Source organism: Solea senegalensis, linkage group LG15 (genome assembly GCF_019176455.1).
Source record: "Solea senegalensis isolate Sse05_10M linkage group LG15, IFAPA_SoseM_1, whole genome shotgun sequence".
Taxonomy (NCBI): Eukaryota; Metazoa; Chordata; class Actinopteri; order Pleuronectiformes; family Soleidae; genus Solea; species Solea senegalensis.
In genome coordinates this window covers 14,568,044-14,590,753 of record NC_058035.1, presented here as the reverse complement: position 1 = coordinate 14,590,753, position 22,710 = coordinate 14,568,044, and the positions used below count along the sequence as shown (strand labels likewise).

General features: G+C 39.2%; 1 protein-coding gene across 1 annotated transcript in view; it reads left to right on the top strand.

Annotated features, from left to right (window-relative positions):
* The window catches only part of arid5b (AT-rich interaction domain 5B), a 70,983-nt gene that overhangs the window by 40,553 nt on the left and 7,720 nt on the right, over window positions 1–22,710 (top strand). Inside the window, exons 5-8 of the mRNA XM_044045364.1 lie at window positions 10,847–11,001; window positions 11,787–12,081; window positions 17,000–17,052; window positions 18,191–18,288. Coding sequence (XP_043901299.1) covers window positions 10,847–11,001; window positions 11,787–12,081; window positions 17,000–17,052; window positions 18,191–18,288 — 601 coding nt within the window. The remainder of the gene's footprint in view (window positions 1–10,846; window positions 11,002–11,786; window positions 12,082–16,999; window positions 17,053–18,190; window positions 18,289–22,710) is intronic.

Sequence of the window (22,710 nt, the reverse complement as noted above, 5' to 3'; positions counted from 1 at the left end):
AATATGGAAGTATTTTTAATGTCCTGGTAAACACACACTTGCTGGGATGTGGGCTTGTCTCCATGGCAACACCAGTCGGAGCGTGCCCAGCATCGCGTTTTGACAGGTGCTGCTGATGATGATTGATAATTACTACCTGACTTGTTGTCCTCGTCTACGCAAACATATGGCAGGCGCTGGCCTCCGCCATATATCTGACAAAATGTTCCCTTTTCTGATAATAGCTTTTTAATGTTGCGTTTTGTTGTGCATGGATAGCTACCATACACCACCACCACCACCCCCCACACACCCACGCACACAAGCCCCCTCCCACACTTTTGTAATTACATTTACTGCTGCTCACATAGTTATTACAGAAAGGGAAGAGAAATAGACAGGAGACACTAAAGGCGTGGGAGAAAGTCAAAAGGAGGCGGGCGAATTGATTTCACTTTATATGGATGTGTTTCTCTCAGTGCTGCTGGATTTAATATTTTATAAATTGTCGGGATTAGCACAAAGACGCAGAATCTTCCACTGTTGTCACGCATTAGAATATAAACAGCAGATAATAGCTGGAGCAGTGGGCTGTCTAATAAAATAGCAAGCCGAGACTCTTTATTCCATATGCATGTGCATGGTATTTTGGTTATGCAGTGTGTTTGCTGAGAGAAAAAAAAGGCTCACTTTTAGATGCAGTTTGCAGCAATCTTGCTATATTCACGGAGCGTATTAAAGAGGACGTCAATCTATAAACATGATTTATCTACTGCACACTATCTACCAGGGCATTAGCACGGTCTCTCTCTCTTTCGCTCTCTGTCTCTCTCTCTCTCTCTCTCTCTCTCCCTCCCTCCCTCTCTTTCTCTCTCTCTCCTGGATCTTATTACCTGACTGTATGCAAAACTGAATTACACCTGCAACTCACTATAAAGGAGAGAATCGTCCCAGTATTTCTCAATTATAATAAAATGGAAGTTTATTGGTACATTTTTATTTATCTTATTTATTTTTATTTCACCTTGCTCATTTATCCAGTTTATTAGCCCCAATAAGCACTTCCAGACACAGGAGCATTATCAGCACAACTCTCTCACTCATTACGTCCCAGATTCTGGAGGATAAATGAGGCTAACAAATTAACTTTTTAGCCTCGAGTACCCAAATTTTTACACGTCTGCAGCTCCCGTAGTGCGGGACAACCAGTTCATCTATATCCTTATTGGTTCGTATAATGTACGGCGCACCTGCAGCTTGCAAATGTGCAGCACTCCATGGAAACTGAAGTCACGGCTAATACTGTGCGATTGAGGTCTGCCACAGGCTACAGCAACAGACAGACTCTGTGAAGGAGATAATGATGCATGCACACACACAGCTGTCTGTCAGTCAGCTGAGGGGAATCATATTTGAGGAAAATAAAACTGACTGTAGACGATATAATGCAGTATTTATACATTTTACAAAGATGGGTGTTCAGTAAATGGAGTGTTAGAGCTGTCACAACAAGGAGAGGGGATCTGGTGAGAGGCTGCCCCAGACCAGAAAGTCTCACATGGATCCATGTCTCTACACTGCTCTACAGCAGCATTAACATGTTGTACATACTGTAGGTGTCTAGGAGTCTAGATGTGTTTGGTTAAAGGAGAGGTATAATGACATTTCAAAATATGCAGTTCTTTTCCACTTAACTAAATATGTTTTGGTTTATTTTGTTCAGGAGGTTTTGACTCCACCCCATAATAATGGGGGTACATGGAAATTAGTGGCGCTCAAAGCTCAAATAACTTCCCAGAAACAGTGTCTATTTCCCCTCTGTACATTCCACAGACATAGAAGTGGGTCCAGGCTGTATTGTTTCCTATTCAAATGACATGTATTACATTTAAGGGATTGTCAGTGTTATTGCATTTTGTTCTTTTCCCAGTGCTTTGGTTTGGTTTGGTTTGGTTTCTCAGAACCACAACTTTACTGTTTCATTCCAGACTCACTGGTTTTAGACTAGTTTCCAGATACAGCAAACAGCTGTTTTCAGAAAAAAGAAAAAAAAAAAAAAGCAGCTCTGATAAACCCACTGACAAGAAGCAAACAACAGACACACAGTTAGCAGCAACCTGATAAACATAGTGGAGCGTTTAGCAGTTAAATGCTAGGTATTTCCCCTGCGGTTAGTGGAGACCAAGGCAAGGAGATTGAAGGGTAGTGAGTAAATGGGTTTTGAACCTGTTCTTAATTAAAAAAACAAAACACTATTAATTAATGGATGCATCTGTATTTATTTATTGCATTGATGAAGGATGAAACCCAGAATAACAACTTCCCAAATCTTTGAGATTTACAAAAATCTACGTTGTGCTCGTGTTTGTAATCTGAGTTGACCTGACCTAAAAGAGAGGCTGAAGCTGTGTAAATCAAGGTGTTGTTTGACTAGAAATAAAGATCTGTTTAGAAGAAGGTGTTGAGGACCTGTGGATGAGTCATCTGCACCTCGGGGAGACTGTTGTCAGAGCTCTACTGCTAACAAGCCGGACTAATCCCTGCCTTTTACTCAGGCTCATGCTCTAATAGCCTCGTATTACAGTGATTTTCCATGTGACAGTATAGTGGAGACGAGAGTTTGTGATACAGGAACTGTCTTCAAACACTAACACTGTTCAGAGACTGAACACGCTGCCTTCTCGCTGTCTGTCAGTCTGATTCTGTTCTCTGCTCTCGCCTCCATCTTATTCGTGCTTGTTTATATTGGAGGACAAGGTGATTGTTGTTGTTAAATGCCTGGCAAAACCTGAATGTGTTGTTGTAATAACAGCAGTATCCTTTGTCATGAGGAGTAATTGCATTTCTCATTAAATCCAGACAATCTGTCATGCACAAATGTATAACAAAAAAAAAAAAAGAAAGAAATCTTCTCGTGTGAGAAAACAAGTACAGTTATGATGAAAAGAATTTCTGATGTGGCAGCCCCTCTGGGTTGTTTTGATATAAATCACTGGATCTTTACTTAAAGCTGTAAAAATGCTGTACAGTTTAACAATGATGATCTCTTTACGTATAATTATGATAAATTAATTAACACTTGTGTCATGCATCAGCCTACGGAGGTTTTGATTAGTAACAGAAAAAACACTGTACTCTGTCCACCTACACGCTCTGTCTCACTCCGTGGGCACATTGTGTGATTTTTGACGATTGCAGTGATAAAGACGCTTGAAGTATCACTGTCCTTTTCTCTTTTTCTTTTTTTCTTGTGCGGGCAGTATGTCTCCAATTGACTGTGTGGAAACGTGCCTGGAGCGCAGGAACAGAGGAATAACTCTGCTGTCAGATGTGACAAAGTGAGAATTATGAGCACATCAAAAATGCCTGCATATGACTACATGAAATGCAGTGGTGGCTACAGTCAGCAACAAAATGATGGAGGAGGGAGGAGGGGAGCGCCTAATACATACTACTTTACATATGGAAAATCAAGGTTTGGTTTCAGACACTGAAACAGTGTAGGCTGTGGCTGTTTTACCAAAGACAAAAAAATGCAATCATTTTCCATATATTCATATACCAGCAATAAGAGCAAAGGGTCTGTGTCTTTCACACATGAGAGCAAAGAATCACAAATGTGGCGTCAAGGATTTGTGATGCAAAAGCCTTAACATCTAATGGTAAATACAAATGTAAACATATGTACAGTATGTGTCTTATTCACCTTCATTATTCACTCATGAAATCAAAAATCATGTCTCTGTGTTCCCCACTCAAAGTAAACACCAAAATGCACTCACTATAAACCAGCTTTTCTTTCCAACCGCCTCAGAATATTAAGTGTAAACTAAAGCCTATGTAAAATTAAAGGTTACTTGAAAATCCTTATCCTGCTCCACAGCCCTGATAACTGCTGTCGAGTTGCTTTGACTGCAAACAAATCCCATTTACAATACATCCACGTCAGAACAGCTTCCCTTTTTATAAAGAAACTGATATGCCCTCACGTAAAATAACAATGCATTTAAAGTTTGAATGGCAAATGTCCCTCGTATTAAAACTTGTATAACTTGCTGTACATGTGCTCAATTACTGGATATTCCATTAGGTGTCTTGTTTTCTTGAGGTTGACCTAAAAAACACTGACAACTGACAACATGGCATTTTGTTATAAGAGATTTAGAGTAATTGTCTCAGACATGTGTCCTTTACAAACGAGATAACTGTGGTCAGAAACATGTAGCCCTTGAGCAAAAACAAAATAAAACTTGCAACGTCTCCAACCTCTGAGATCTTTGATGTTCGTAGTGACGTCGCAGTGTCGCCTGTCACTGCTGGCAGAGGACTCACTCATCACTTCCTTTTTATGTATATATATATATATATATATATATATATATATATATATATATATATATATATATATATATACATATATATATGTAGTCTCCCCAGTGCTGTTGCCTTGCTGCTCCAGAGCCTCTCTTGTCACATCCCTGTGTCTCTGGTGGAGTTAAAATGTGTAATATCATTTCACTGATCACATGTTTAATACTTGGCAGCGCCACAGATTTAAGTCTGTCTCAAGAGTTGCATTAGAGGGCGTTTTGTCTTGTGATCTGTTATGTTTTATTCATTATTTGTTCGGTTTTGTTTAATTCTCTCTTTTAATGCAGTCTGACAGGTGCTATATTTATTTTGTGTGAGTCATATTTTGGATCTCACGAATCATAATTTATTTAATTCCGTTTCGTGAAGTGTGATTTAAGTTTGACTTACAAAGTTGAGCTTCTCTCCTCCACCACGTAGCAGCTTCCCCCTCCATCATAAAATATTGCACCATTATGGGGCCGTTTTCACTTGCATAAAAATGCATCTGCTCTGCGTGTGACTAAGAATACTGTCTGTTGTGGTGTTTTATATTTAATGACTTGCTGTAAATTTCCAACGCACCACTGTAACCTGGTCTGTTATACTTGACTGACCTCCTTTGTGTGTGTGTGGGCGTATTCACAGGTACAGTTTCATACACAGATTCAACCCGGGGGAGAATTTCATCTCACCTGTGCAGATTCAAACAGCCACTATGGTCATGAGCACTTGCGTGATGTTTTACAGATATTTTTTCTCATTTTGGTTTGGTTAAAACAATCCTCTGCCCCCTCACCATGTTACTAACCAAGGAGTGAGTTAAAATTGGCTGAGCTTAGAATCCACATTATTAGAACTGAGCTGGAGTGGAACCATGCTTGTCAGTGTCTCTGTGCTGCCTCATAGTCGTGCATAGTTGCATCTGCTTTGTGATTTAATGTGCATTGACAGGGTGTTTTATCACATTATTATTATTATTATTTATTTACTTTTTTATATCTCACTGTATGCCGCACTATTGGGCACGTCACTTTTACTTAAAGGTAATACATGTACAACAGTGACTTACTGAGAGCAGTGCAGGGATGTGTGTGCGCCACAAATATGGATAATAGTCGCTGCACTTACACCTGGTGTTACACTCTGTTCATGCACAAACGCATCCACAAAGATGATTATCTCACTGTTTGTTTTATTTTTTATAAATATTGGGGAATTTTCACGTGTCTGCTTGAAAGCGAATGTGTGTCTGCTTTAAAGCAGCAGCCAAGAAGTATTACAATTATTACAACAAGGTTACAATAACAGACTGAGAAACAGACAGAGATAGTGTTAATCATAGTCGAAGCTCCTCGTGTTGCTTTCCTGTCCAGAAAAGTGACCATCTATATTTGAACTGCAGTCAGTGGCCCAGACGTTTTTTAGAGGGGTAGTGAGGCTCCAAACCAAAACAAAAATACAGTTTGTGGCCTGGAATGAAAATTAACTTTGTGAATATGTGGCTGCCCCATTGTCATCAGTGAAGCCAGTATTTACGCATCATGGCCATTCTATGTCTCATCACCTTTAACATATTTTAATTACTTTATCTTTACACGTTCGTCATTTCTAATTGAGAAATAATTTGTTTACATAAGAAGTGAACTATTGCACAATTCAACTGTACTGTGTCGTAGTCTGTTCTGCCCTGGGGGACATACTGTGCTACTGCTGCCTTGAAATGCAACATGGATATTACCTTTGACTGCGAGCTACGCTGATAATTGCTGAGTAGGTGTCAGGTCTTTGGTGGATTCCCAACCAAGTGAGACTATAAAATATGTCAAAACATGTTGTTCACCCACCAGAGCTTGTTCTAGTTATGCCTCACTCATCCTCCTCCTCCTTCACCTTCGTGTTTGAACTTGGACCTCATTACAGTGAGAGGAAGTTGATCTGTAGAATTAAGTGTTTGCGTGAAGACTTGCGTGGGCGGTTTGTTTTAATCTAAATGCTGATAATAGATAATAATCAGTCACCGTTTGTTAGGGGGAAGTTGAAATTCATCACATTTTTAAAGAATAAAGCACTTGACCTGACAAAACGTTACTTATCATCAGTTAGTTGTTGAGCTCAGCTGATGTGTGACTAGTTTGGAGGTTGTTATACAAATATATTACACGGTAGTATTTGCAAAATACTCTGGCTTCTACAATCTGACACAATCTAACTGGAGAAGTCAACAAACAATTAATGTGAACCTCGGGTGGTGCTCGAGGGAACATCAATAAAATACAGCATGACAATCTTGCCGTTTTTTCTCTTTTCATTCCAAATATACAAAATACCCAGTCTGTAGTTGTGACAGATAATTTCAGTCATAAGTGTCATTCCAAACGGCAAAATGAAAGGATGAGTTGGCTGCTAATCTACCAAAACACATCAAAGTTGCTTTTGTATCCCCATGCTTTTAATTAGCTTATTTATTTTGTCAGTCAAATAAAAGACAATGTGCATAACCAAGAGCGAACATGTCTGCCTGCCTTTGAAGGGATTTTTAAACTGTCGTCCCCGCAAAGAGACAGTCATTAAATGAACACGTGTAGATACAGAGGGTTGTTGTTTTTTTTCTCAGTTGGTTGTGTTCGTGTTATCAGCTGAGGCATCCATCAGTTGAATTCTCCAGTCGGCTTGATATGTCTCTCCATTCCCAGCAGTCTCTCAATCAATCAGTCCGTTTTGTTGTGCTTCCCTGTGGCTCTACTCTGTTGATGCATACGACTGTCACAAGCCTTCCTGGGCTGTCTCTAATGACTTTTCCATTATCATTGACATCAACTGAAAGCCAATGAAACTGAGGTGTTAGGGTTATATTTAACTGAATCTGAGGGGATATCTGATGTAGTGTGACGTCACCCATAAGAATACCCATAAGCCTCGAGGTTTGTGACGATGGACGGTGAGATGGACCGTGCGGTGGTTCTGTGTGTGTGTGTATGTTAATCGTGATGCAAATTAGATGGAGCATGGCTCTTGTGGTTGTTGTCTGAAGAAAGACGCCGCCGCCGTATGATTTTCAACACAGTACTGCAGTTTATTTGTCATCATCTGCTACTTAATCAGACTATAATTTCCATTATCTAGGTATGTTAGTCCAACGAAGACTAGCTCGATTTAAGTCGGACTGACCTGCTTATAGGACATTAAGAAAACTCAATTATTGTCTTAGTCTGACTAAAATCTGACTTTTAACATGCATGTAAACATTCTGACTGATATCTACTGATACCCTGTATTGTTTATTTCCCTCTAAATGGGAACATAATTTACAAAATTGACATTATTCCCTTTTGAAGAGGACCTTAAACTAGCAAAACATGGGTTTTCCCCAATTAGTTCAAGTTCCTCTACTATTCAGTTTATTCTTATTTCCTGGTTGGTTTGAGGAGGAACCTTGAACCCTATGGTCATTTTTTATATACAGTGTATGACAAGAAAAGTGAGACATTAAAATATTGCAATATTTCATGTTACAATACTGTACCAATCCTTCAAAGTGATGAATAGATATATCTGGAATATTCTTGACAGCGATTTTGTGTTGTATGTAAGACTGCGACAACTAGTTGGCAGAAGACTTCCTCCCCCTCCTCCCACCCCTCTTACTAGACAAGAAACGTGTATCGTTATCTACTATGCAAATATATCACACTTTATTATATCGTCACCCCTGTGTTGTATCATATCACCATTTTCATTTCAGTACACAGCCCTGTGTTCAAATCGTCGTCCCGAGATCAAGTTGTAAGCGTGATAAGGTCTCCTGATAAGGTCAGCTTGGCTCAGAGTGGTGCTCTTGTCAGAAAACATGATGGATTTACACTCACACTTCTTACCGGTTTATATACAGCGTGTGCTCTCACAGTGATCTCTGTGTAGTGTTGGATATCTGTTGTCGGTGGGTGTGAACATGTGTGTGCAAGCCTTCGGGACTCTTGTGAGTGACCAGACAAACGTCCTCTGGCCATGTTCCTTAGTTATGTCAGTGACCCAGATAAGTAGAAGTAACTCAATGGGAAGTTAACGGAGTAAAGGAACTAGCTTATTCAGCAGCCATTTTTTGCTGCATGACTATCATGTCCATTTTTGGCTTGTTGATGGAAGAATACTTAAATGATCTGTCTCTTTTCTAGTACACTGACAAAAACACTTAATGCCCACAGGGAGATAAAAATATCACATATCCCATGGTGCTATGAAATCACTGTCTTGTGATGTTAACTCAGTTTTTTTATGGACTATAAATGTGTGTTTTTCCACTCTAGAAAATCAATCTTCACAGAGTCTGTCTGTGTTTGATTTCCTTTGTGTTATTGTAAAGATGAACACTCCTCCCTTATGCAACACTGGCAAAATGAGCACAGATCAGAAGCTCTGCAGCTCAGAGAAACATTGCCTGCACTTGACCTTGTGTGCCTTTTTGTGGTTGTTTACAACAAACGCATCATTTGACCCCAGTTCCCTGTAATATGCACTTGGCTTGTTTTACTGCATGCAGGTCGTCCTTCATCAATAATTCAATTAATTTAAAGTCGCTCGCTGTTGTGCCACCATGTGTTATGCGGCAGAATGTTGCTGTAATTGCAGCTTTTTCTTATGCAGCAGCATTTGACCTGATCAAATATGTAAACAAACAGACAGGCAGGTTATGTAACTGAGTGTAGGGTGTCACGGGGGTTAGTGATGGGGCTGAAGACAGAGCTGTGACCTCAGTTGGACCTATGTAATGTTTGTTTAACCGATGCCACTTTTAAAAAAGTCAAACATACAGTGTACGCATTAGTCTTCTGTCACAGTGTGCATGTTTTTATATGGTTGCATGTTTTTTTTTGGACAGAAGTCTAACATGTCCCAGATGAAGTATATTTATGCTTTCTGTTTCACTTAATTACATATGTATTTAGTTTTTTTTACGTAAGCCATAGATTTGCTAATTGGGTTATGGCTATAAATGTTATGATATGTGGCATTATCTATTCAGTAAATGTTTAGTGCTTGTGTTATCCATTTAAAATGAACTGCAAGTATAAATAGATAATAGGATTTATGTTTTATTTCTTAGCATTATGAATAAACAGCAGAGTACTGAAGGAAGAAACACACCCTGTGCTGATTACAGTGTTGAAAACGTTTTGTTTTTTTTCTCCTCACTGCCAAATGGATGACAAATGCACAACAAATGCCCTTGGAATTTTCCCTGCCCTGTTTCTCCACAGCATAGCGGTTGTGAAAATAACAACATTAAGTGATAGGTTGCTCAGTTGTGATCATTTTACTTGTTTTAATGACTGCCTCTTAGTTTTCTTCAGCTTGGTTGTTATTGTAACACTTTCCTGATAGAATTTGATCTGACAAAAATAATCACACAGCCCTTTTGGCAGAGAACAACCTTGGTTGTGATTTAATTGTCATTGCAGATGGAAGGGGAAAAAAAAAACCTCTGACACTGTGAAATTCGTTACTGAAGTTGGGCTATTTGAAGTTTCTCCCTCTCTCTTTCTGTCTCTCACTCCTTTGAGCTTATCTGTGTTTGTGTTGCTGTGTGGAGGCAAGGCACTTTGCCAAGTAGTTACATTACTGTCGCGGGTTGACATAAACGTGGGTGTACAAAGGACTTGGAGGGCCTAAATACTTTATTGTGTGTGTAATGTGAACTGAGCAATTATATCTGCCAGCCTCTCAAACAAAGAGCTCCTATCAGGCAGATTCATGTGTTTTTAATTAACAGCACTGGGCATTAAGATAGGAGCACACTTACCAGAAAGAAAATAAAAATAGATCTATGATGATCGGCACACTGGAGGTACTACAGCATAATGTAATTCTTTATATTACTGATGACTGAAGGGGACTGTTGGGAGTCTGGAGAGCAAGACAAAACACAGTTGTATTACATGTGTTGTTGTGGTGCAAAGCACATTAAATCTCTGACTTTCTGTAGCATCTGTATCAAATATTTCTCTTAGCAGGGACTGTTTGTTTAAAATGTATTCCTTCAGTGGGTTTGTGGGTTAACCAGCATCTGTCATTTACAGTATTATACTAACTGCTTGACTGTTACGACGCCCTCCTGTGAAATCTTAAAAATACATCTGTCTGAATTTAAATGTAGTTTCTCTTTTAAGCTGTGAGGGGACTTGAGGACCGTGTTTAGTAGCACATTGGAGCAATTTGGTAGCCTGCTAATTCAGTTTAAAAATAATTAGCTGCAGACTAGCAGGCCTGTGAAATTCCTTCCTCTAATTGTAAATTTTCCCGTCATAGTCTCAGTCTTTCTCAGCTTTAAGTCAATTTTCCCACAGGGGAAGAAAAAATTTCACATCTTATTTTTTATTCTTCCGTTCTAATAAACTACCATAAGAAAGAAATATTAAACTCAGCCAAATGTTAACAGTTAAGATGTGAAAAGATACGTTGCGCACAATGCTTCATCAGCGCATGGCTGTTCTCATTGTTGCTGTTTTCTTTCCCTCAGCTCCCAACCTCAAGGGGCGACCTCGGAAGAAGAAGCTCTCCATTTCCCAGAGGAGGGACTCCCAGAGTCAGGCTCAGGGTCAAGGGTCATCATCAGGGTCAACGGCAATTGCATCACAAGACCCATGCAGCCCAGAGAGTAAACATACTAACAAGGTGAGATAAGGCTCGTACATTTAGATAAAGTAACACAAAATCCTTGAGGAGAGAGTCGGACTGAAAATGCAAATAAAAAAGATCCTTGAATTAAATGAATGATAAATGTGTAATATAAATGCTATAATACATCTTCAGTTGTGTAAATAATGTAATAATAAAGTACCGTATACTAATGTATTGATATGTATTTATTGATCCGTCATGATAGCATTGTTATTAGTGTGTATCTCTCTTCTCTGCCTCCAACAACAATAATAGAAACATACGACAGTGGAAGAATATCCTTCACTGAAAACATTAAGCCATTAGCATAATTTACTTTGTGTTATAATCACATTACTTTGAATTTTGATCACAAAATCAATTATTTTTCTGTGACATTTTTAAAGACTCTGTATCATTGATTCTGTATTTTTTATTACACTCCTTTTTATCAAGCCCTTATCCGACACTGCTGTAATATTCAAAGAGGAGGAAATAAGCTTCTTTGAAAGCCCTTCCATACTTGTTGTTCTTGTGACCTTGGAGCAGTTAAATCAATATTAGCAATTCTCCCTTGAAGCTGCAGTCAAACTAATCTGTTCCTAATCTTTGATGACAAGAGGAGCTTCTACATTGATAATCAATGCAAGGCTGACTCTGTGGCCTGCAAGAATGTGTGTGTGTGAACCCAAACACATTGTATCCTGCCTGCCTGGCACACTTTGAATACCACTCTCAATTAAGTGTTTAGTTGTCATCAAGAATTACATCCACTGACTCTTTACTCTCTCTGTTTGCAGGTCAGACCCAACTGTAAAACGGTACCCAACGGGAAAATATCCCCATCAGCCAGACACAAGGCCAATGGCCTCAGCAGGAAATCCTCCACTGAGGAGAGGGAGAGAGGGAAGGAGAAGGAGAAGGAGAAGGAAAGGGAGGAGAGGAACGAGAGGAACGAGAAGGAGGAGAACAAAGAGGAGGAGACTTCAGAGGAGAGTCGAGCAGAGGAGCAGGCTTTCTTAGTAGAACTCTACAAGTACATGAAAGATAGAGACACACCCATTGAGAGGATTCCCTTCCTCGGCTTCAAACAGAGTGAGTAAAATTCCCTCAATGGCGATGTTTAAGCGGTAGTTTAGACCCTGTAGACGAGTAGTAATATTTGTGTGGGTACATTTTACTAGGTTTATTTTGGAGATTTAACACCATTGGGGAAGGTAAGCAGTTTAAAAGAGCAGGAATAAACTTACCCACTTGCATTCTGAGTTTACATGCACAGACATTATTCTAAAAACATTATTTAAACAGTAGAAAAAAAAAAGAAAAAAGGACAAGGGCTCTGCTTAGAGATAAGAAATATGAAACTCCTCTCTGTGAAGTCAGAGGGGCCGGGGGAAATCCCCGTGTGAGTTTTAATCACCGTCTCTAACCACACCTTCTCTGTAGTGATCAGTTGAGAATGCAGTAACTGCATTTGAGTCAAGTCAGGGGCAGATTCTGTCATAGCGATCCAGAATATGAGAGCTTTAGTGGAAGAGGTGCGGATAGCAGCCAACTACCACAGGCCAAATGCCCCAAATCTCTAAATTACACTGCTGTTCAACTGTAAAAAACACATTAAATCTGCAGCAGTAATAAAGTAGAAGAATAATTGTCTATGTTGAGAAATATACTGTAACATCTAGTGGTTAGTAAAAGATTCTGGAGACTCCCTGTCAGAGCATGTTTTAGTTGGCTTTTATAAGTAGAGAATATCTTCTCACACTTGTCAAAGGTTTTTTTTTCCTCTCTCCCTCTTTTAAAGCCAAGAACGTCCTCTAAGAGTGTTAGAAGAACATCACATGTATGGGAAACACGTCTGCCCTAAGATGAAAGATTTCTGATATAGGTCAGATGCTTAGCTTGCACTCACAGTCTGCACGGGACAGAGAGGAGAAACACTGCTCGTAAACATCATAAATGGCACGCTCTGAAAAGGTGCATCTGTTTTATGCCTTTGATCTTGTGGCAAGACACAGGAGAGTGAGAGCTTTCCTTTTGCACACGGAGGGTTTTAAATTGTACGTCTGTCTCTTTATTCAAGAAGGGAAATCACATTTGCATTAATGTCAGACGAGCCGAGAAAGGTTCTGCTACATTTCCATCAGAACGGTGCAGCACAGCATCTGCAAATTAACGAGAAGCAGGAGAGAGATGTCTGCTGAATGTAACAGTGACAGTTGATAAAGCCCAGTAAAACTCATTACCCTTAACTATTACATGAAGGTAAGCTGTGGTCACCCTGACTCTGCTAACCTCTCCGCAGTATTTTGACAATCCTGTCATCTAGGCTGCCGACAAGTTGTTGCTTAAATAGGTCATTGTGGTGGCGGGAGACGGAGAGGGTAAGTGAGAGAGCAGAAGAAAGAGAAAGAGAAAGAGATGAAGATGGAGGGAAAAATTACATACCCAACATGCTTTACTTTTGGTGTAGGCATTTTTGTCAGTTTGAGCTCAGAATAAAGCTGCGGTCCACACGCCAACTGTTTAACATACAGTACGTGCTTTGAATCTCAACACCAGACACATCATAAGGAAGGCCCTCATTAAATGGTGAAATCATGCTGTTTTAACTCCATCCTTGGCAGCGTGTGCACATCAGTACATGTAAAGAGGAGGGGGGGTGGAAGGAAAACACATCCATAATTAATACAACAAACCTTTAGATTTGATCAGGTGCTGTTTTCATATTTTTCTTTTAAACTCTGCCTCAGAAGCATTAAGAGATCAGACAAGGGACTTTTGTCTCGTTGGAAACTGAAATGATGTTGTTGAAGTTGCATTCTTTTTATGAATCTGTCTGGAATTTAACAAAGCAACAGATGGTTGAATGATTTACTAGACTTACCTGAGCTTTGTTAGCCGGTCTATTATGTGTTATAAATATATAAATATTGGATACTGTATTTCTAAAAAGCCCAGCAAAGTATTAAAATGTAGCTCAATGGACTTAACCTCAACTAATCATAACATAGCACTTTTAATTTAGCTGTGCCTGCTTGTTTTCCTGCCTCTTTCTCATGTTTTTATTAATTTATATTCCACTTCAGGGGTTGCATGTATTAAAGCCTCTGAACTCCACATCAGTAATAATAGCATGTCTTTTACACTTTATTTTACAGAAACTTATTGACTATATAAATTATTTTCTCAGTTAATGTTGCTCACCTCGACATGGAATAACTTACAGTGTGATCGGAAATTGTCAGAACTGATCTGTGGTGGAGTTTAAGTTGATTTTGAAGAGGATTTTGAGAGGATGAAGCCCGTTTTTTAGAAACTGCACCTGTATTATAAATGGATTTGGTCACTGTGCTTTAACTCATTCATTGTGTGTGACAGTTGTGTCTGTTTTGTATTGAAATGTGAGCATGTATGTATATATATATATATATATATATATATATATATATATATATATATATATATATATATACATATATATATATATGTATGTTTATGTCTATATATGTATGTATATATGTGTATATGTGTATATATACATACATGCAACTTCAACGTTTCATAATTACGATATATGTATATACATATATGTAAATGTATGTATGTATGTATGTATATATACATATTTTTTTGATTACCTGCCATAGAACATAAGCACCCAGCACATATTCAAATTTTAATTTCATAATTACGACATTATCAATGAACAATCTACCAAATTGTTTTCCTGACAGTTTGCCAGTTATTCAATCTGTGAAATCTAAAATAAGAAAAAGAGTGAAAAAGTGATCATCACAGTCTCCAAGGTGATGAATTATTTGTCCGACCAATCTGTCAAAACCTAAATAAAAATAATGTTTAGCATTTTATTATTATTCCTAAAATGATTTGTCTGTTGCACATTTATGTAGCTTTCCATTGAATTATTGTATTTATTTTTTTAGGTGTGATGTTTTTCTCCTTCCATATATGCAGTGTTGAAAAAAAGCCTCAAGTTGTTTTCATTCAACAGTCCTTGACTGTCTATTAAAAACATGGCTCTACATCACCTCCCAGTGATTCACAGAGGCTGAATGCACCTGAATAACAGAAATAACAAGGCGATATTTGGCTTTTACGTTTGAGGACAGCCAGTACAGTGCAGCTGGAGAGGAAAACTGGCTGCAGTTTGTTCATGTGACTTGCTGTCCTTCTGTTTTTTTTATCACTTGGTTAATATTGACTCCGCAGCTGCAGCCATTGACGTTGTGTGGGTGCAGCGGAGGTGTTAAAACAGTGTACTGAGGAGGAATAAAATAGGAATAGTAGTGGTTACATTTTATATTATGAATGTCCTTGATATGCAAGACTTAACTAGTCACTGTATGTGTGCGCGCGCATGCGTGCATGTGAGAGAAGCAGTTCTAGACACGTGTTTGCTTCAGTACTTGGGCATCAGCATATGATTGTGAACATCGGTTCCAATTTGTCCCCGTCTTTCATCCTTGTTGTCTAATTGCCATGCCATCGGTGTGTCACCGAGGCTGCATTGTGTTCCTGTTTTGTCATCCTTATCTCAGTGATAATTGCCCCTGCCAAATAGAGGGGAATTAAGAAAAGAAATTGCTAATGACAAGACATCTAAGAAAAGACATGTTCTCTCATTTCCTTTATCTGCTCTGTTCCCTCCTATTCCCGTGTACCATTGTGATAATTACAGTCAATGCATAACCAGCCCGTTAAACAGAGCGGCTCTCTGTTTTTAACAGTCAGCAAGCACAATACGCCAGAGTGCTCAGTTCAAACAGAAAAACCTACCCAGCTCCCTTTGTTATTCCGCCCGTGCATTGACAACGGTCGCAGTGAGGAGGGAAGGAAAAAAATCAATGCTGTCAAATGCGGAGATAGGAAAATGTCATTTTGACAAATGCAAGGCTTTGTGTACGCACAGATTGAATTTTGATGGATTTCTCCCCAGGCGAGGTCTCCTTCTCTTATTTATAGGCCTTTATATAAAAATGTTAAACAATGATGTTACAGAAAGCAAATACAAATGTCATTGGCACCGAAAGTTCCTGCGATGAACTTGTGCTTCATCTTGGTTCTGTGTAGGAAATATTTTCTTTCAAAGACAGACAGACAGACAGACAGACAGCCTCTCTAAAAAAGCGATCATGGCTATTTTTAGGATGTTACACAAGACTTGTAGTTTGATATGGCTTGTCATGGGGTATTTGCATGGTGAAATAAATGCAAACGAATTTGCATTTCATTCAAACAGACGTTTGAGCATATTGCCAAGCATTTGATGCTTGTAATCGTTTTCATTCATACCTTCAGGCTGCAGCCGAGAGAAACAGATTCCTTTGTGGGCACGAAGCATGTGTCTTATTTTATCTCAGCGATTGAACATGTATGCAGTATTTATCTGCATTCTTTTAGATAAAGAACAGTTATGTGTGTATATATATGTATATGTATATATATATATATATATATATATATATATGTATTTCCACACTGATCCTGGTGTCACAGCTATCATATCACTGTGGGTTATTTACATGTTACATGTGTAATTTCAAAGGTATAAGCTGCTACAGTCTCTGCAGATTCTGATTTCACTTGCTAAACACATCATCATCATCATCATCATCAGCAGGTCATATCGTGTAAAACTTGAAGTGTTTACAGAGATTGTGAAATGAGCAGCTACATCATTTAAATACAGTTTACATGTGGATGCATCAGTGCCACTAATCTGTGAAAGGAGCCACGCGGCATAATGGATTGTTTGATATTTATGTACGTTTCTACTGCTAATACTTAAATGAACGACTTCCACTTGTAATTGAATATTTTAGCGTTCTTGTGTTAATGCTTTTTACTTAAGCAAAGGATCTGAATAACTTCCTCCAGCTCTGTGTTTATCCCCTCTCTGGTGTAATGACTGTATATGACGTCATGCGTCTCAGCTCAGGTCTTTTTTCCCAGAGTCCTGACTGCCTTGTTTGTCTTCTGTCTCCCACAGTCAACCTTTGGACCATGTTTCAAGCTGCTCAGAAACTTGGAGGATATGAGTTGGTAAGTATTCACATATGTGGCAATATATTCCTTCTCTGTCGTCAAGGTCCCTCCCTTCTCCCCCTTTTTTCTCTTTACCTCCCTCTTCCTTATTTTTCCTTATGGCTCTCCTTTTCTCTCTCCCTCCCTTCTGTCCTCCTCCTCCTCTCTCTCTCTCGCTCTCTCTGTGTTCTTTCTCTGCCCTCCTTTTGCCCCTTGAGGTCAGTCACTATTTTCCCAAGAAGAAAGTCGCGCTCAGAGCCACATTTAGCAAAAAAAACGATGCCATTGTTTCAAAACTCCCCCTTAGAGTGGAAAACATATGTTCCTCTGCTCTAGACTGGTCACAAGGAAATTGGTCAAAGAGCAATTTTTTTTTTCCACATTTTGGAGAAGTGAAAAAATATATATATATATACATATGTGTGTGTATATATATATATATATATATGTATGTATGTGTGTATGTATATATATATATATATATATACATATGTATGTATGTGTGTATGTATATATATATATATATATATATATATATATATATATATATATATACATATGTGTGTGTGTATAACCTATGTGAGTCAGAAATATTGAGTCTTCTGCTGAGGTTTTTCACTTGGCAGCCTCACCTGACAATTATTCACTCACTATTTAGCGTTTCCAAAAAGTGAAGTCAGTGTTTGATGTTAAGTCATCTAAAGCATTAGTCATGCCTTTTATTTTTTATTTCTATATGCTATAAACAGGATACAGATCGTATAATTTGGGGCTTAAACCCCTCATAGCTACAGCCGATTCTTACAATTCCTGTTGTTGTTTATTAGCTCTGGAGTTTCGTGTTCTCTGCTGTAGCCAGCCATTTGTTATGGGATAGGGGCTTATGGTAGGAACAACTGACTGTATGATGTTAACAGAGCTTATTATGTTAGAGAATTGAGTGTTGAGGATTCAATAACTGGAACATCATGACTCAGTATCTCCCCAAGTCTTCAAAATGATGTCAACCACTTGTGTGTGTGTGTTTTTTCTCTCTCATGTTTTTTCAATTTCCTTCATTCTACATGTACATTCTTTTTTTTGTTTTCTTTTTTATTACCCTCTCATTCATTTTCTCTTTGTCTCATCCTCTCTGTCTTCTCGTCCATCCCTGCAGATCACAGTGCGCAGACAGTGGAAGCATGTATATGACGAATTGGGTGGAAACCCCAGCAGCACAAGTGCGGCCACGTGTACACGGAGACACTACGAGAGGTGAGTTACTGCGTAGGCGGTTATATATGACACGTCACTGCCGTACATGCACATGTGAAACCCAGTAAACTCCCCACAGCTGCATCGAATATGATATGATCACAATGGTGGACTAATGTTGATCCTCAGAGGAAGTCGGCGCACTTACACACATGCTCTTCTAATAGTAATAACAAATGCATTCCTCATGGATGAAAATCAATTCATAGTAAGATGAGAGTCAATCATTTTCTTTGGATTAATTGATTCGTTGCGTGGCATCACTCAACCAATTACACCTGAAACTCCATCTTTACTGCTCTAAAAGCACACTGAAGTGGCTTTGACAGCTCAACACAACATCAACAAGTTTTTTTTTTCAATTATTAAACGCACAGTATGTCATTTGTACCGCTAGGTGTCTCCCAATAAAAGCGACAACAAAAACCTAGTTTGACGGCAACGGGAAGCAGCGTGAGATAATAGGAATAGTCGTCATCGTCTTGTCTCATTTCGTTCCCCCGTGCATTTGCGCTTCGCGAGGAGATATTCGGCGGCAGAATGAGCAGCAGTTCTGAGCGACATTGTGATCCAAATACACAAAATAAAATGAAAAAAAGCAAAAGACAACACACTGGATAATTAGTGGTACCGAATATTTCCTCCCTCACTGCTGTTTCTCCTAGAGGTTACAGCAGAGATGGATAACGGCGACTAAATTAAGTAGATACCTTGAATAAAAATACAGATCTTTATGGCTTTAAAGACTGTTGGAGACAGTTTACTACTCATCGTCATTCTTAGACATTTATCGCAGGAATGAGACACGTTCTCTCTTTCACTGACCTACATGTATACTGTTACAGCCCTCTTTCACCATAAATGAAAACGTGAATATGCCACTTTAATGTATTAATTTAATCAGTCAGTCAGACACTGCTACTACAGGATCATAAACCTTCACATTATAATCACACAGAATTACCAAACCAAAGAAAGCATATGGGTATGATCCTGAGGGAGCTGTGAGGGTATTATGCAGGGCTGCTTACACACACACACGCACACACACACACACTTTCCCAAGGTTAAACAAATGCCACATACGATCTCTGCAACAAGAGATAACCAGTCGCTCATGAAGCAGGTCATTCCTCTGGGCTGGCGACCCTTTTCCACACCTCTCCCGCTGCTGCCGGTTCATGCATCAGCAGAGCTCAGATGCACGTGCACACGCACACACGCACACACACACACACACACAAAACACGCACACACCTGACACCACCTACAGCAATAAACCAGCACTACCTTATGAGGGAGCCGGCCAGCTTCATATTGTGTTAAGGCTACATGCTGTAAGCAACATTTTGCAAGCATAGGTCAGAGAGGCTTTTCCAAGAAAATCTGTGAAACCATAGGTGTGAGAGTGTAATGTGTCAAACAAATGTGCCTCTAAATGCTCAGCTGAGGATGCCGCTTTTGTTTACACAATGCTCCCAGTACTTACTTTCTATGCTTCAGGGCTCCTCCCTGGTGCTCAGTGGCGCTCCTTTCAAGCCATCGCAGGGCTGCTGCTGCTGCTGCTGTAAAAGTCAAAACATGTGCTAACACTTTACATTACATGACAGTAATAGTATAGTAATCATTTTGTAATATTATGATAATACCATCTTATTTCAATTTCCAGCTTGGTGATGATAAATATGTTAATAGGGGTATTGCAGTAATACCATGTTATATCCTCAGTCATATTCAGGTAATAGCTTGGTAATGAGAATTACTTAAGGCTATCATTAGTGTAATACCTTTCAGGATGAAATTCATCCGCCCTGATGTCTCACACACATTTTGTGTCGTTACTAATTATGGCAGAAATAAGATGGTTGTACCATAATATGAGTTCCCTATCACACAAAAAAAAACACCATTTGGGGGAATATTTAGTATCGTAGTTAAAACACTCAAAATCATTCCGACATTTTAGGATGGTTACAAAATGCTCAAAAGATTAACTAAAGAATAAAACGATATGAAACACAGGAATACAAAGTGTGATTAAAATATGCACCATTGTTTCCTCAGGCAATGATTAAAAAAAAAAGACACTAGAGCGTTTCTTGGTTTTCCTTTTGTATACAGTTAATGACATCAAAGAATGTTCTGGTTCCGCGAGATCACTCCACGCTTCTCTGCAGAATACTCGGCATACGGAATTGTTTTGTATTTGCGTGGCTCAGAAGCCAAAATGTGTAAAAGGCGATGTTGTTCATCGCGTTTATAGCGTGAATGTATGGCCGCTGGAATGCAGACGGGGATGGGACGGCACCATGCCGGAAGCGCTGAGGTGTGACTGCTGCTGTGCTGGCCTTTCCCTCTCCAGCCACTGAGAAGCAGCTGAGAGAAAATAATGCTGAATCAATACAAAGCAATAATATCCACACACTGCAGTGAATATCAGGCTGACAGGGAGAGGGAGGTGTGAGAGCGGAGGGGGTGACTGGGCGTGTGTGTGTGTGTGTGTGTGAGAGAGAGAGAGAGAGAGAGTGTGAGGGAGAGTGTGAGGGAGAGATCAGCTGAAGCTGAGCAAGTTTTCATTCAGGGGAATAATTTTAGCTGAGCCTTAGTGTTTGGGCTGCTCAGAGGGCAATTAGCTTCATTGTATTAACTCAGCAAACACGGCCATTCTCTGCGCATGATGAATGAGCCTGTTTGTGCGCTCGCTGAAGTGTGTGTTTGTTCCCCAGAGGCGTCTTTGTTTCCACCTTTAATCATTAGTCAATGTGCTACAGAAATATAATTCACGGGGAAGAATGTACAGTATACAAACTGGAACAACACTTTAATGTTTTCCCCACTTCCCTCAGATGCATCACTTCTGATTTGCCTCAGTGGGGCCAAAGTAGAGTTGAGCAGGAAATAATAATAACAATAATAATAATAATAATAATAATAACAATAATTTTTTTTTAAAAGTCTTAAACTAGTAAGAGGAATAAAAACATTTCTTCGGGAAGTAATTGCTTTAAATTAAGTGGATATTCTTGGCTTTCTTGGTGTTATTCAGGTTAAAGACTGTGAATATCCACAAGCACTCAGCTCTCCTTTTAAATTACACACATTATCGCTTTAGTGCCCTAATGGTAAAATCATATAAAATGGTTTCCTAGGAGATGTTATTGTGAAACATGGAGCCCGCAGCATAATTATTATATTCATGCTGTCCAGTAGAAGGCAGTAATCACTGGTAGTAATGGAGTTACATAGCTGGAACTGAAGGGGAGATAACCTCAGCTAATTGTCATTTTCAATGTTACTGTTTTTTAGTCGCACTGTGCCGTTCATTAGTGTGCCGGGAAAAATCAATGTAGAAATGTCCAAGCCAAGGACTGCCGCAGCTATAAGGGAAACTTTAATGATATTTATTTAAACCGTTTCCTGAGATTAGCTGTCAGGGCCCAGCGCTCTGAATTAAAAATGAGGTCATGAAAAAGATGGCATCAATAACCTTGAAATAGACTGCCTTTTGCTTCTGTGCTGTGCCATTTTCTCTGTACTCCCCACACACACACACCCCCAAACCCCTCTCTCTCTCTCACTCTCTCTCTCACTTTCTCACCCGCTCCCTGCCTTGCACTTCATGCTGTTTCTTTCATTATACAGGTCAGCGCCTTTTAACAGCTCCTACATATTTAATCTTCCTGGTTTCCTACGTGATCTCTTGTTACAGAAACATCACATTTCACTATCTCTCTTCATTTCTGCCTCTTACAGATTTTAATACCTCACTGTGCCTTGGCAGTCTAATGTAATTGCACAATGGGATTGGCATTGGGGCGGGAGAGGATTTTGGAGGGGGGTATCCATGGCAACAGAGAAGCAATTTAGAATAATTTGCTATTTAAAAACTAGGAGGTTTTGGGCAATAGCGGAGAGTGCAGATGATGGGGTTTGGGTTTAAACAATTTTATCTTTAAAGTATTAGATGTTTGCCAGATGTACTGTACACAGACTCCAAGGCCTGTGAAATATTCTCCAGCTCAGATCATGCAGATAGTCCTTTCAGACAGATGCATGCCAGTTCCAATTTTAGCCGACGAGATGTTTTATTGATTCAACCTTTATTCATCCCTCCTGGTGTCAATGTTCCCGTGCATTCACTGCAGCTACTCTCCAAATATAAAAAAAATGATAATAATTATTAGTGAGTCGGTTCATATACAGAGAATTTAAATTGAATTTTATTTCAGATTCAGCACAGTACATTGTTCCTCATCTTATTCTGTTAGAGGCTCAGTGTTTTGTCCTCATCAGCATCTCTCTCTGCGTCGCCCATGCTGTTATTGCAGGCACATCAAACACAGTGCGTTACGTTCTGCGTTGTCTAATACTCGATCTAAAACAAGGGGTATCATCGGATTGCAATAAGAGAGGGAGTATCAA